Source organism: Fistularia commersonii, chromosome 16 (genome assembly GCF_037954325.1).
Source record: "Fistularia commersonii isolate RoL2024-O1a breed Wild chromosome 16, RoL_Fcom_v1.0, whole genome shotgun sequence".
NCBI lineage: Eukaryota > Metazoa > Chordata > Actinopteri > Syngnathiformes > Fistulariidae > Fistularia > Fistularia commersonii.
In genome coordinates, this window is record NC_141299.1 from 6219963 (window position 1) to 6235927 (window position 15965).

General features: G+C 40.2%; 2 protein-coding genes across 2 annotated transcripts; both read right to left on the reverse strand.

Annotated features, from left to right (window-relative positions):
* Positions 1-1395: 1395 nt before the first annotated feature.
* Positions 1396-9597, reverse strand: LOC147225690 (flavin-containing monooxygenase 5-like). Its single transcript, XM_086162182.1, has 12 exons — positions 9536-9597; positions 9105-9213; positions 8068-8244; positions 7663-7851; positions 7394-7559; positions 7136-7278; positions 6842-7041; positions 4436-4669; positions 3105-3226; positions 2921-2993; positions 1953-2022; positions 1396-1874 (listed from the first exon to the last, which is right to left on the reverse strand). The coding sequence occupies exons 3-12, from the start codon at positions 8197-8199 to the stop codon at positions 1560-1562; spliced, it is 1644 nt and encodes a 547-aa protein (XP_086018308.1). The 5' UTR covers positions 8200-8244; positions 9105-9213; positions 9536-9597; the 3' UTR covers positions 1396-1559.
* A 1352-nt stretch (positions 9598-10949) lies between these two features.
* LOC147225691 (flavin-containing monooxygenase 5-like) lies at positions 10950-15896 on the reverse strand. The gene is made up of 11 exons (XM_086162181.1): positions 15783-15896; positions 14755-14893; positions 14470-14658; positions 14213-14378; positions 13975-14117; positions 13671-13870; positions 13323-13458; positions 13017-13236; positions 12795-12867; positions 12356-12608; positions 10950-12239 (listed from the first exon to the last, which is right to left on the reverse strand). The coding sequence occupies exons 2-11, from the start codon at positions 14884-14886 to the stop codon at positions 12090-12092; spliced, it is 1662 nt and encodes a 553-aa protein (XP_086018307.1). The 5' UTR covers positions 14887-14893; positions 15783-15896; the 3' UTR covers positions 10950-12089.
* Positions 15897-15965: the final 69 nt, after the last annotated feature.

The window sequence follows — 15965 nt, forward strand, 5'->3', positions numbered from 1 at the left end:
TTCACCTCTGTACAATCCACAAAGTAATTTCCAAATTTGATGACACAAAACCCAAGTGACATGTCCCATTTGGACTAACATGGAGAATTCTTTGAAATGAAGAAAAATTAAAAATGTCTCAATCCTCTCTCCCGCTTCATATATTTGTATGAAATCTTTTCAGTTTTGCAGATCACATATCAGGAATACTACTTTTATATATATATATATATATATATATATATATACTGCTCAAAAAAATAAAGGGAACACTTGAACAACACAATGTAACTCCAAGTCAATCACACTTCTGTGAAATCATAGTGTCCACTCAGGAAGCAACACAGATTCATTTTGACTTGTTTTAAGGACATTACATCAAAGTTGGATCAGCCTGGAGTTTGTTTTTACACTTTAATTTTGAGTGTGATTCCTAATCCAGACCTCCATGGGTTGATACAATTGATTTCCATTGATCATTTTTGTGTGATTTTGTTGTCAGCACATTCAACTGTGTAAAGAGCAAAGTATTTCATAAGAACATTTCATTCATTTAGATCTAGGATGTGTTTTTTAAGTGTTCCCTTTATTTTTTTGAGCAGTGTATATATATATATATATTACATATCAGGAATACTACTTCCGGCGCTGTCTTGGGCGGCTGCCTGCCAGAGTTTCTCTTCACCTTAGTATCTCTTTTTCCTAAATTCTCTACTTCTATTTTTCTATTACTTCTTCTTGCTTTAGTAACTATTAAGTTAATTGAATTTACCAAAACATGAGATGTTGCTCCATTCGCTATTTCTTGTTTTCGCGGTGCTTGGAGCACTTTTTTCGAGCCACATCCCGGTCCTGGCGGAGCAGCGCAACGGCTCCATTGTTTACACCCGGGATCAGCTGATGGAGCTGAGATGCAGCGGCGGGATGGAGGAAAGGCACGAAATCCCTAAGGAGCTACGGAGGGAATACCGGGGCTGCCGAGCGGGGAGGAGACGGGAGCTGCGGAAGAGGAGATACAGACCGTATCTCCCCTCCATTGTGATGGGAAACGTGAGATCGCTGGGCAACAAGTTGGAGGAGTTAACAACACTCGCACGGCCGTTGCACCGCGGGCTAATGACGTCATCAGCTCAACGGTCGCAAGACTCCAGACTCAGCACCCCAGTGCCTTCATAGCCATCTCTGGGGGATTTCAACCACGCCACATTGTCATCTTCTCTGCTTTTAATTCTGGCACAACAATTTTCTTCGGGATTAATAAAGTTGTTGTCATCTCATCTCATCTCATCTCATCTCATCTCATCTCATCTCATCTCATCTCATCTCATCTCATAATTGCACAGGGATATGAGAGTAGTAGTATAACTGTAGATAATTATGGCTTTATAACCAGTACAATTATAAACAACTCATTAATACATAATCAGAATAAGTAACTGGCCAGTGCCAAAGACACTGGTGGTTATGTTAGATACATCTTATTGTGACATAAATCACTGCAGATCACATGACTCAAATCTCATCACATTGTTGTAGTTAACCTGGGAAACAATAGTGCTTGAGGAAAATGTTAGACTTTTTCACAACCTGAGCCACACCCTGCAGAAATGGGGCATCTGTTTTTTAGACAGAAGCACTGCCACAATTAGGGTTCCTCCGAATGCGAGCATCCAAGGTGAAACAAGGAAAGACCCGGTCTCTGGTTCTGTTACTTCTCTGGTTCTGAAAGGCTGTGCCATCCTCTCCCACTGAGTGAGGATGGCTTGACGGGCACCGGCCCACTGCCCACGACCACTGAGACGGTATTGATAGGGAGTGCAGGGTCCAAAGAAGACACTGATCCAGAGCGCAGGATCTGTCAGCAGCAGTCTAAGAAGGTTTGGTTGAGCCCCCACCTGTTAGTACAAAATCCATTATTGTGTTTGCGTCGTCCCTTTACATGTGGTAGGGAAACATAAATAATGCTTACTAACCTTGCCAGCCATGAAATCCAGGTATGGAATATAATCTATTTGAAGAGAAGCCTGCTGTCGGTTGGAATAACTCAAGAAAAGAGAGAGAGCAATCAATTAATCTATGGTACGAGTGGTTTGAATTCTGCTTGACAAAGGAAATCCTCAAATTACCTTTTGGCACCATCTATGCAGGGGTGTCAAAGTCAAATACATGGAAGGCAAAAATGTAAAAATCCATAAAAGTCGATGGCCAGAGTGGTTCAATGTTTACTGAAAAAGTTATTAAGATTAACTTATTACACATATTGACCCTGAAACTAACAGACATTTTAAGAAAATGGTTTAATTATTGTTGTTTAATTATTAATAAGAATTTTCTTTAAAGAAAAATCCAACATGCCTTGTGGTAGCAAGAAAAAAGTACAAAAAGGAAACATATCTCAGTTTTCTGCTTCCTGATGTTCTCTAGTCTAAGCCAGAAACTTAAACCTAGAACTGGCAAAGCTTATACGTCCTTGCCTATAAACAATAACATTAAACATTTTATACAAGAAAAAAGAGAAATGGAAATAGAAAAAAAATGAAAAATTGAGTTTGACATAAAGAATACTAAGGCCTGACTAATATTTGAACATCTTATGCACCTCATCGAAAACGTTTTGCACAACTCTGACTGAGCACATACAAATGCAATTACATAAAAATTTTGTATTAGTACAATTTAACATAAATGCGATTCTGCAGCAATGTAATGCAAAATAATGGCATATATGCGCAGTATTAAGCATAAAGAGTGAACTGTCTCGGTTATTTGATCCTCGATATTTTAGCCTCTGCAGTGCGTAAAATGCAAGTGTAAGCAAAAACATCTGATGACAATCTTAGCTTAGGAGCTATGACACTAAAAAGATTATCGTAAATAACTTCACATTTTACAATCAAGGAAACATGATGGAGAATTTTACAGAGGCTATAAAGATGTTTACCTTTTCATACTTCTTTTGATCTCAGACTCAGTGACAGCGAGCATTTTCCTCTGTGACGGGAGAAAGCCATGACCTTTAAGATGAAATGAAGCAAATCATATGATATCTTTGATTTGTGTTATTTTTTCAAATTTTGCTTTGAAAGGAATCTTTTCAGTTTCCACTCGATGTATCAAATACTTACCTGCAAAGAGTTTAACAGCCCAGCGAGCCTGCATTTCAACCACAGGCATGATTGGTCCTCTTGCCTGCAAAAGACCCATGATAGCCAAAGTGGGGGGTTGGACAGAAGGAGGAAACACTTTCCTGAAATTTGTAGAACCCATGAGGTGACACTTCAGAATGATCATATCACAGGACGATAATTGATATTATCTAACATCATTTCAATACTTATTCATGAGCTAATGAAAATAAAGAGGTGACAATCTAATTGGTTTGACATTATGAGAGCAGCTTCCACTCTCCTGCCTCCACCCACGGCTCTCTTGAACAACAGGACAAAATATGTTTCAAAATGTTTCTATTTCACTCTCAAATTTATTTTAATTATTGGTTGAAAGACATTAAAAACCCCACAGCAAAAGCATCGCAGGGCCCAAACTGTCTGCAACATACAGTACTCTTTCTGATCCAGTGATGTTCTCAAGCAGGACTTCAAATGCCAAGGCTTGAAGAATAACATCAAAATCCAGAGATTACCTGATAACATGGGATTACTCTTTCTTTTTGAATCAGCCATTTTATAAGCTTATCAAGAAAACAACTGCTTTATTACATTCCCCTTTACAGAGACCCAAGTCTTACATGCATCGGTCTCATAGAGTGTCTTTGACGGGAAAAATATTTTTAAGATTACACATATGTGCTTTTATGGACAATACATACATTTCTTGAGCTTCATGAAGAACTAAAGTTCTGGATTTCAAGTAATTTTCCGTCAAACTTCAGGATCACCGATTATCTTAAATTAGTATTTGTCTTTCTACTGCAACAGATAACAATCCAAAATGTCTCCCTGTTTTGACCTGTTTAATGTTTCAAAATCTACACATTTTCAAAAATGAACTTGTTATGAATGATCTTGTTTATGCCATCATTACTTCCAGGCTTGGTTATTATAATTCTTCAAAATTCAGGGTTATTTGGCTAATTCAGAAAAGCATATTTCCATGTGCTAAATTTCGTGCTCCTTCTGAAATTGTAATAGAATATACAATCCTTCACATTCTGCTAGAAGGTCTTGGGATAAGGCAACATTTTATCTCAAACAGATCACAAAGCTTAGACCTTCATGTAGTTTGAATAGTCTCCGAAAGTTTCCCCTCTTATCCCGGCCCACGGCTAACAACAATGAGTGTGACCATGGTGAAGAAGTTTGTCATGGTCAAGTTCAATTTTATCATCTTGAGGTAAAAAGCTATTGCATTTTATTTGAAAATCATTAATATTCACATCTAGCCTCAGCATCATGGTCGCAATGCAATCCTCTTTCTCCCACTCAGGCCTACTCACTTGTAGAGTGTCATCTCTCCCTGAGGCCCATCAGAAAGACTCTGCGGCAGAAATGGGAAGTTTGCTTTGTAACCGGTGCAGAAGATCACAGCGTCAATGTTTTCCTCCACAGTGCCATCTTCAAATTCAACTCCAGAGCCCCTGAAGCCTTTCAGATTGGGTTTCATTATGACTGCCCCTTGAAGGATCCGCCCAGGAAGATCATCATTGATCAGAGCTTTTTTATCCAGAAGTCTAAGGAATATAGGACATAATGATTTGATGGATTGATCTTGAGAAACATTAGTTAGTGCTAGGCTTTTCACCTGCAATTCCTTGTAATATGACTGTGGCGCAGTGCTTAGCACTTTGGCCTTACAGCATGAAGGACGCTGGTTTGATTCTGAGAAGGGACATTATTCTGTGTGGAGTTTGCCTGTTCTTTGCATGGGTTTTCTCCGGTTTCCTCCCGCAGTCCAGTGCAGCAGGTTAATTGGAAAAAATTGGGAAAAATGCCCCGAATTAGTGAGTGAATGTTGGTCTGTGTATGTGGCCTGTTATGGGAAAATTTTTTACTGCTAAATTGTTTCTATTTTTTATTCGAATATCTTCTCATGATGTATATAACAATTTTGACAATTTTTTCTGGATGGACTGCTGAATTATTCGTTGATCTCATGTGCATAGCTACATAAGATATCATGACACGCGGACGAAGAAGAAACTTCAGAATGTTTTGAAAACGTCCTGTACCCAGCTGCATACAAGATAATGTCACGGTGCCCTGACTGATGAATCGTGCCCAGGGGAGGAGGGGGAGAGGGGGGCGGCTGCTCCCTCCCCATCCGTGACCCACAGTGACCCAACTAGGGAAGAAGTCAACTCCCTAGACAGAGGAAAGAATATGATTGGCTAAAGAAGAATGCCCCCCCCCCCTCCGGAGACCTGACTCTGAAGACCCCCAAGGACTATAAACAAGTGACCTGCCCTTCTCACCGGCAGGATTTGGGTGCAGACTCCCCAGAGAACTCTGTATTATGCTTTTCCCCTCTTGCATGCAAGGTAAAAACAATGTTGCGCTATTTCTTGGGTGTCTTAACTCTTCTGTTGTTTGAGAATCTCTCAGCATGGGAAAACTTCCACGACAGGCCCTACAATTGACTAGTGACCAGTCCAGTGTGCACCCCACCTCTCGCCCGATGACAGCTGGGATAAACTCCCGTATCCCCCGGGACCTTGAGTGCAGGATAAGCAGCGGACAATGGATGGATGGTCAAGTTCAATGTTGGGTGTTGCGCACCTCTGCCAGTGAACTTTATCTGTTTTTTTCACTTCTTTTTAGTGGCAAGAATTCATTGATATTTATGAGACAGGAACAAAATAATATACACGCAAGGGGAATTCAAAAAGAAAATCTGAAGAGGTCTCGGAAAATGATTTAAGATGCAACCCTTTGGCTCATCCATGTCAAATAAATCTTTGCTGACCTATTCTTCTCAGGTACTGAGGTGCTTTGACACCTTGATTTAGAAACCTGCTATAGCAATGATCTTCTAGAACTTACAGCTGCAAGGTATATTTTACAACTACAAAGGTGGTGAATGATTTGTTAGGAGCAGTAGCTTCAGAGTCATAAAGCAGCCTCAGGAGGGCACCAGCCAGTTTCTCTCTGAACTGGTCCCAAGCACGGATAAATGCAGAGTGTTGCATCAGGAAGAGCATCTGGCGCAAAACTTGTGCCGAAACCAAATATGGGAATCGAACCTAAGAATCTCAAACTGGATCGGTCGAGGCCCAGGTTAACAACGACCGACATTGGTGCTGATAACCTACAGGTAACTGCTTTAATACCATTAAACATAGATGTGTTGGATGCACATAACTCAATGCCTGCCTGACTACTTGCTTTTAAGAGCGGGTTATCAGCATTTTTTTTCGCTTCTGAAGGCAGCAAAACAGAAATGACAATCAACAACAAGTGAGGCTGTCCTCACTTGTTAAAATTGTTACTTTATCCTCAGCTAATGGTGTTGTTCAGTGCAGTGACAGAGATGGGAAACTTGGTTTGTTCTTTGACAGAATGCTTGGACAGACTAGATCTGTCTCGTAATTTAAGGATCCAGAGATCTTTAACAGTGCATTCCTGACAGTGTGATTCGTTAAATGCAATACCCTTTTACCTGGTTTTCCTCTAATCGGAGTAAATTGAATTTAAAGTAAAGTAAATTAAATATATTGTTTGATTGCTGACATTGCTCCACTGGCTTCCTGTCAGGGTGAGAGCAGATTTTTAAGTATTGCTCCTCACCTGTAAATCTATCAGATGCAAATTGACAAATCAGTAAACCATAAAGGGGCACCTGGGGTCATTAAGTGGGTAGGAATGCAATCAGAAAATAAAAATACTTTTCAAATGATAGAGGTTACCTGTGTCTTGGTTGCAAGCCATACAGTCTGTGATTGAATTTTTGGTTCAGCATTCTTTCTGCTGCCCAGTTGGCCAGACATTTTGGGAGAATTTGTGAAATGATGTTGTTGTATCTTGTGATATTGCTCATATCCAAAGGTAGGCCATTTGTGAACATCCTGCTTATCACCCAGGCTCCATGACGTGTACTGAGAAATGTCTTGAGGAGAGAGGAAACACAAGTATTACAGTAGTCATATTGTTGTTATACATAGTCACCTGGTTACTTGTACCAAGAAACAGTTTTGCCTCACTTTTACTGCAGATCGACTGATCTCTACAGCAATATCCCCTCCAGAGTTGCCAATTCCAACCACCACAACTCTTTTTCCTCTGAAGCTCTCAGCATCTTTATATTCCCAGCTATGGCAGCATCTCCCAGAAAATGTTTCATGTCCTGTAGAGGTTGTAGAAGAGCTGCTCAAATGAGGACATTTTTTTATGGCAACAATGTAAAATGAAACAAAGGGAACTGAAATATAGAGTTGTTTTAGATACATTTTTTGACCAACCTGGGAAGTCTGACAGGGGAAAAACCGGGTTGGTGTAGTGGCCTGAACACACCAGAACTCCATCAAAGAAGTGTCTCTCTTCCTGACCATCACTGTTAATGGTCACAACATCCCACTGACCAGACTGACAGAAATCTGGTCTCTGTTTAACACTCATTACTGTAGTCTGAACACACACATTGAGAACTGTAAGTTTCCACAGCTTGAACGAAAACAACCAAACTAATTGTCATGATATAATGTTATATATACACCGGTAATCATATTACCTTAAAGTTAATGTACCTCAGCAGGTCAAAATGCTCAGTGTAGAGCCGGAGGTACTGCAAGACCTGACTGTTGTGTATGTAGTTTGGAAAGTTAGCAGGCATTGGAAAATCACTAAAACACATCATCTCTTTAGAGGTGTTGACCACTAGAGAACGGTAGATGCTGCCTTGCTGTGGTTTAGGTGAATCCTTGATGGGAGAGACATCAGAACAGTTTAAAACATCCTACTATTTATGGAGACTTTGCTTTTTCATCACATTTAGATTGTCTTTGTTTTGAGCATGCTGCCATTTCTTTGGCATCCATTTCTTTTACAGGAAAAATTTTTGCACCTTTGTCGGAAATCTGTTTTCGATAAAAGTAACTGAGATGATTGAGAGCTGTCAAATGGTGCAACTACTCACCCTAAATTTCCAAAGGCCTCCGATGTCATCACTGCTTTCAAAGCAGACAGGCTCAAGGCCCTCATCCATACATGTCTTAATACAGACGAGTCCGGAACTTCCCGCTCCAATCACTGCCACCCGTTTCACCATTTCACTGTACTTGTGTTAATCAAAACCCAATGGAACACGAAATATCTGAAAATAAATCAAAGCAGCTGCAGGCCTCTGAATCTCCTCAAATGTAATGCGTTAAAATATAATGTATTTGATCACACATGCACACACACACACACATACTCACACACGTATATACTTTCTTCTTCTTTCACACAGATTACATCTTGTATAGACAATTTAATCTGAAGGAGATCAGTGACTGCAAAGTAGTGGTAGATGAGAGTGGAGTGAGACAGCAAAGGATGGTGGTTTGCAGGATGTGACAAGGAAGATGAAGAGGACAAAGACAGAGCAGAGGACGAAGTGGTGGAATCTGAAAAGGGAGGAAGGTTGTCAGCAAGACAGAATATATATGTGTGAATGAGAGGGAACCAGGTGGAACAATAAGGCATCATGGAGTGATGATAAAGAAGGTGGGGGATTTTATGTACTTAGGGTTAACAGTCTAAAGCAGGGGTGTCAAACTCATTTTTGTCCGGGGGCCGAAAACCGGCCTAATTTGATGTCAAGGGGGCCGAACCAGTAAAATCATAGCGTAATTACCTAGAAGTAACAGTAAGTCAAAAATTTTGCTTTGTTTCAATGTAAAGGATAACAGGTAATTATAAAAATCTTTATATGTAATGAACTGTTCCTTTAAAAAACACATGACAAACAACCTGAGATTCATGAAGAAAAATAAGTGCAATTTCAACAACACTACGCCTCAGTTCTGTCTTCTCAGTTCTCCATGCGTTTTGTTGTAACTGATTTGATTTGATTTCAGGCAGGGGGACACAAAATATTGTTACGAGGGCCACAATTGGCCTGCGGGCCATGAGATCCCTGGTCTGAAAATATCATCTCATAATATTAATTCGGTCCCAACGTATGCATACCTGTTTATTTTAGTTAAAATTTCAGGCCTGCAGAAATGACCCACTGAAACCTTGGGAGGTAACTATGCGAGTTTCTGACAGATTGAGATCTCAGCTGCCCTCCCCCAGGCTGCTGTGGAAATGAGAGAGGAGATTCACTGACGTTTGACAACATTTTACATACAGTTCTGTCTGTCATGAAACTGTTTGATTGTGATAGCATAAACATTTTTTACAACAGTGCACATATAGAACACTACTGTATTTGAAGTATAGCACAGTTTTCAAAACTTAACAAAATTAGCAAGAATTCTGAATTTCATCAGGCAGGTCAAAAAGGGTGTTACTTGACAGTTGACCAATGTCATGTTAGAGCTGAGCCATAACTGGCGCAAAATAGGTCTCTCTCTCTTATATTTGGTGTTAAATACGTCTGTGTCAGCAGTTCTCACCTCCTCCTTGTTCAAATAATCAGATCTTGGAGTCCTTGAATCTCTGATCAGAACCTGGGAAGTTTCTCTGGAACTGAGGAGTAGATTATCAACCAGTGTTATATAAGCCTGCAGGGAGGGACTTTGACCTAGTTTGACTGAGAAGAACAATGTATCTGCAACAGATGAGGTTGCCCCCACCTATGCTTGCTGAGCTTGTTTCCCCAAAAGTCTATTCAGAGGGTCATCTCAGATACACTGTGTTCATGTTTACAAGCTCACTTCATACTACCTCCCCTTCATCCTCATTAAAACCATCTCAGGTTCCGAATATTTTACATTTGGGTCCAGCATAAATCCATGATGTGAGGGAAGATGATTCAGACCCCATGTGGTTCCATCCACTGTAAATCAATGACAGTTTGTGTTTAAATGCATTTGAGTGATTGGAAGTCCAAATATGTTAAATCTATGTGCTTACCTTTACTGCTCTTAATGGAATGAAATTTCTCCAAAATTACATATATAACCATTTATTTATTGGTTAGCAAACTGGAAACCCTTTAAATGTGTGTCATTGATTCATTGTTTATGTCTAGGGAAGTTCTTGGTTATCGTGGAAAACCCTTGTCAAACCATTATTGTGGTACCTGGACTTGATTTCTTTGCCTGAAGACATTTCACCTCTCATCTGAGAGGGTTGTTTAGTTCGAATGAACTGTGGGGATTTTTCAGAATATAATGTAATATCTATAATCTTCTAATCTGGGCCCTCCAAGCCACCCCGGAAGCTCTATCACGGTTTCTTCCTGTTTAACACAGTCCAAACTTTAGCCGTTACCTATTCAAGTTCTAACTGAGGTGAATCCTCAGAAGCTGTACCTTTTTTCCCTCCCCAACAGTCCCCACAACAACCCTATGCAACCTAGTTTCTGCAAAGCAACTCTCCCATTAATAGAATCAAGCCATCTCAACTTAGATCAGCCCCAGATCCTACCACTTATATGCGGAAAAACTCCCCACAGTCCATTTGAAACGCAGAAGCCTCTTGGATGAGAGATGAAACTTCAATGGATGAAATCAACTCCAGTTGATTGATTGATTGATTGATTGATTGATTTATCTGTACCAATTATTCTGGGCGCAGGGTCTTGGTAGGGTTTATGGAGCCCCTTAGGGGACATTGGGGGAAAATTTTTCAAGATTAATTTTTGCCCTAAGGCGCTCTGTGAGAGCTGGAGCCTAAAATGTTTGTCTTTGTGGGGGAAATTAACAAGCCTCACCTGGATCCTACTTATGGATATAATCAGATGTTTCAGACATAAAAAGAATTCTCTGTTGCACCTTATTGGGATAAATTTCTAAATAGCAGGAATAGATCTTTCTATACAAATGTGAAAAAGTCCATCGCTCCGCATCGGCATACAAAAACATAGGACATTCAGATATCTTTAATCGTTTAAAGCGGATCCATATCATGCCACCTTTTTCTGCAAAACCCTAACCATTTGCTGCACACTTGAGACATGCTGCCATGTCACATGAGTATTGGAAGGCCACTTTATTGGGTAGGTACCTTGACTGTGACACTACTTCCCTCCTCCCTTCTTCCTTGTAAGAGTAGAACAGAAGTGGCAGGGGGTGGGTGAGTCACCTAGCAGCCCAGACAGGATTTTTCCTTCTGATCCAGAGTCAGTCAATGCTTCTTTCTGCTGTCGTAGTCACCGCCTGAATGGATATTCTTTGGGCTTGCCCCTTGATCCTTAATTCCTTCAGGAGCCTTGTGGTGACATTTGCGACAAAACTCTTGCTGTAGCCTCAGCCATATTTAATACATATTGTCTTACTCACAGAAACATGCCATGTTTACATGAGTGGAAATTAAATATGACATAATAAAAGTGAGTTTTTAGTTGTGCTTGACCTGTAAAACGATATTTGTATATCTTAACAGACAACATAGAAATTACAAAGCAAGGCAGTCCCTTTTTCCAGTAGTGTTAATTTATGAAATGATATGAAACGTTAATGTCTGAAATGCCTATTCACATCCAGCATCATATTTAAATCTGGTGCTTGAATGTTTTCAGATGCGTTGAAATGTGCTCTTAAGGTCCAGGGGTGAACATCATCATCTTGATTACATTTTCATTGAAAACCCCGGGTCACAGTCCCTATATTAAGTTAACTTTACAAACTTAACTTAACTTAACTTAGATATTTCTCTTGCAAACTAATCATGACTGAAATCAGTTCATAACACTGAAGGGAAACTGCTGGCAGTCAGGGGCAGTGGTAGTTTTTCTTTCATTCCTCTAAAAATGTCAATTTTGGGTTTGTTTGGTTTTTTTTTCGGTATTTGAGCATAATTATCAGGAACTATCAGGACACAGCTCGGCATTCAAAGGAGCTGATAGAACAACAAACACTGGTTTCTATTGGTCATAATTTTTCCCCAAATCACAACCCAAACTGGAGTATACTGAACTAAGGTTTCAGAGAATGGATACAGCTGAAGTGGTATTCGGTTTGTGTGGTACAGGGTGATCTTCACATCCTCGCTCATCCAGATTATTTAGACTGTTTGTGGACGGAGGTTGGACATCAAGGTAGGGATGACCGTTGGGTTGCGAACATGAATGTAATAGGCAGCAGCTCCTCCGGCCATGACGGTCAGACTCAACTTGAACAGGCGGCCAGCGATTGAGGATTCTGGCTCTTCCATCTAGATAGAAGGGGCATGTTTACACTTACAGACGGTACCCTGTTCTCGGTGTTCAGATAATGTAGAGTATTTATGAAAGTATAAAATATGTAAAATAAATATAGTCCATCACACACCTTTCTGGTTTTCAAGGGCTGGTACATGCGGTCAAATTGGGAGAAGATGGCTCTTCTGGCCCCCTCCCATTTTCCTGGTCCCATCAGACGATACTGGTAGGCTGTGACTGGCCCCCACAGGACCCTCTTAAAAAGTGAGTAGTCGGTGAAGAAGAGCCAGAGGAGGTTCGGACGCACGCCAACCTCTCCGGCAAGGTCGTCCATATAGGAAACAAAGTCCACTTGGAGAGGGGTCAACTTTGACACGATGTAGCTACATGGATGCCAGACAACAGATTAAGTTTTCTTTTGCCAAAACATTTGAAATAATTTAAATTCAAGGTTTTGAATGCTTTAGGAAAGGCTAATTTACTTAGAAAAATTGGGGTATTCAAATATGAGATTCTTATTTGCTCAAAATGTCACAAATAATAAGGAACGCTCATGCTGAGAGCTGTACCTTTTTGCAATATCATTGGTGTCACTCTCAATAGCCTTCACCATGTCTTTGTTTGAGGGCAGTTTCTTCAGTCCTGAGGTTTTGGAAAAAAACAGAAAGCTGCTATGACTGTCCTTTCATTCATCATGTCTGCCTATTTAATCACATTACTATGATAATGCCAGGAATGTTAAGTGGATAAACCGTTTACAACTGCATTGAGTGAAACAAACATGGACTCACCGTTGAAGACACGCGTGACCCAGCGTGCTTGCATTTCAGCCTGAGGCATGATGGCTCCAAGAGCATGGATAAAACCCACCACAGCCAGCGTTGGATGCTCAAGGGTAGGTGGGAAAACATGCTTGTACAAACCCATACGGTGCCCAGATTTGTACATGGCTTTGCTTGGCAAATAAGGAAAGTCGTAATTGTAGCCAGTAGCAAATACAATCACATCCACCTGTCAGAGGAAGGGAATAACATTGAAATTGAAGTCAAATTTGCCGATCACTAAAGATGACTTATTGTGATCCTCGCAGGCCTGACCTTTTCCACAACACTGCCGTCGTCAAACACGACTGTGGAGCCTCGAATATCCTTTACGTTTGGTTTAATAACAACCGAACCGCTCAGAATCTTCAACGGCAGGTCATCATTGATGACGGGGATCTGACTGAAAAGTCTGTTGAGGGGCGACAAGGAAGAGACGGAAGTATTTTGATGGGTGTGGAAAAGTTATAAATATGCGGTATAATAATGAAACAATAAATACAAGGGAATAATAGTATATATCCACACAGACACACAGTCTTTACAATCATAAAATACAGTAACATACTATGAAGTATGTATTACAATAAATCATAAAAGCTTTAAGAAACTTGAAACCCTTACCTGTGCTTTGGCTTCAAGGCATACATTGTGTGGTCATACATGGCATTGAGTTTTTTCTCGCCAAACCAGTTAAGAAAGTTGATTGGCAACAGCTGGAACAAGATGTGGACAAAACGGGTGTTGTATTTCATATCCACCGGCAGGCCATTGTCAGCTACCTGACGGATAACCCAGGCTCCACGACGAGTACTCAAATACACCTACACAACAAAAATAGTAGACATAAGCATACATATTTTGCAATATCACTCCATGATCTTGGAAAACTCTTTAGCGGAAAGGCAATTTGAGACAACTTCTCAACCTCGTCTGCAACTCTGCTGCTCTCTACTGCAATGTCACCGCCTGAGTTGCCAATGCCGATAACCACCACCCGCTTCCCAGTCATGTCCTCAGGCCCTTTGTAGTCCCAGCTGTGGAAGTATTTTCCCTCAAAGGTGTCAATTCCTGCAAAACAGCAGTAATACATTGGAGTCTGGAGTGTTTGTTTTGAAGAAAGTGTTGCTGTCATATCAATAATCGGACATTAAACATATGCGTACCTGGAAAGTCTTTGAGTGGCAAGTTAGGGTAGCTGTAGTGACCGGAGCAGCAGATAATGGCATCAAAGATGTGCCTCTCTTCTACACCATCGCGATTCTCAGTAACCACTTCCCACTGACCAGTGCGGGAAAAATCAGGTCTCTGCTCTACCTTCTTTACCATTGTCTGAAATAGGGATATTTGTCTCTTAGTTGATGATTTTTTTTTTTAACTAATATCTTTCAGTGGTAAAAATACTGCTCCTTGTCCTTCATACCTGGAAGCGAACATGTTGCAGCAGTTTGAAGTGGTCTGCATACATCCTGAAATATTTCAGGATTTTTGAGTGGTGCATGTAGTTGGGATAATCAGAAGGAATAGGGAAGTCACTGTAGCACATCATTTCCTTGGAGATGTTGATGGTGAGTGAGCGGTAGATGCTGGCTCGGTTGGGCTCTGATACTTCCTGCACAAGGTACAAAATTAAAATAGTTTTTATACATTTTCCACAAAAATCAGTTTGGAAAGTGGTGATGTGTGTGTTTCGGGAAAATCTTATTGCCTTGAACTTCCAGAGTCCACCCATGTCATCACTGCTTTCAAAGCAGACGGGCACAAGGCCCTCATCCAGACAAGCCTTCACGCTGGCCAGGCCCGATGGACCTGCACCAATCACTGCTACTCTGTGGACCATGACTGAGCTGCAAGGGAACGGGCACATATTCATCACTTGGTTGAAAACAAGTTAGCTCTTTTTTAAATGAACAGATATTTCATCATCGTAAGTACAAAGGTTGACTGACTCTGTTAGAGGCGAAGGTCCTACAGTAATCCAAAACATAATACCAAGATACTGATACAACATGTCGCCGATGGATTTATCAATTTATTTAGATACATTAACACCCACAACAAATACTTATATGCAGTCATGCAGATGAGCTGCGAGTAAGTTGTGAAATCTCATCATCACTGTGTAATTTTATTTATATATATATGCTCACACACACTTACACATATAGTGATATTATATACATATAAAATGATGATTTATTCTTTATTAATCCCTGTGGGGAAATTTGTTGCGATTGACCAATCATGGATGAACCATGAGCAGTAGGCTGCATCCACCAACCCCACCAGAGGAGCATATATATATATATGCCTAAAGATATTTATATAAGATAAAATATTTTAATTATATATGTATATATATGTATATACATATATAATTAAAATATTATCTCTCTCTCTACACATATATATATATATGTAAAAATATTTACGTATATTATAAATCAAATATATATAAATTCATTATGCAAGTAATGAATTTTTGTCACACTTAATAAAATAATCAAAATAAAGCGCAATTATGAGTCGAATCTACATGGTATTTTACATCCTTCCGTCTTTAAAATAACGCTTAGTGTTAAACGCGCAAAAATAACCTAACCGTTGGGTTTTCGCAGTCACTGATGCGCCGCTGCCCCAAAATGAAATTTAAAGAAAAGACTATTGCAACAGCCGCAGTTTACTCAAATAAAGCAGCACAGTAAAATCCCCCCTGCAGAAGTTACGTTGTCTTACCCTGGATGCGTGTCGACTGCATGCACCGGTCGAGTGGGACGCGGATCATTTGGGCGCAAACTTTTATACTGGGATGGAGCGAGGGGATCAGCGTTCTTCCTTTTTTGTAGTTCTGTCCTGAAGGTCAGTGAAGTGAATTTGTTCGTCTCTTCAAGTCACATTTTAACTGACTCTGGAACATTT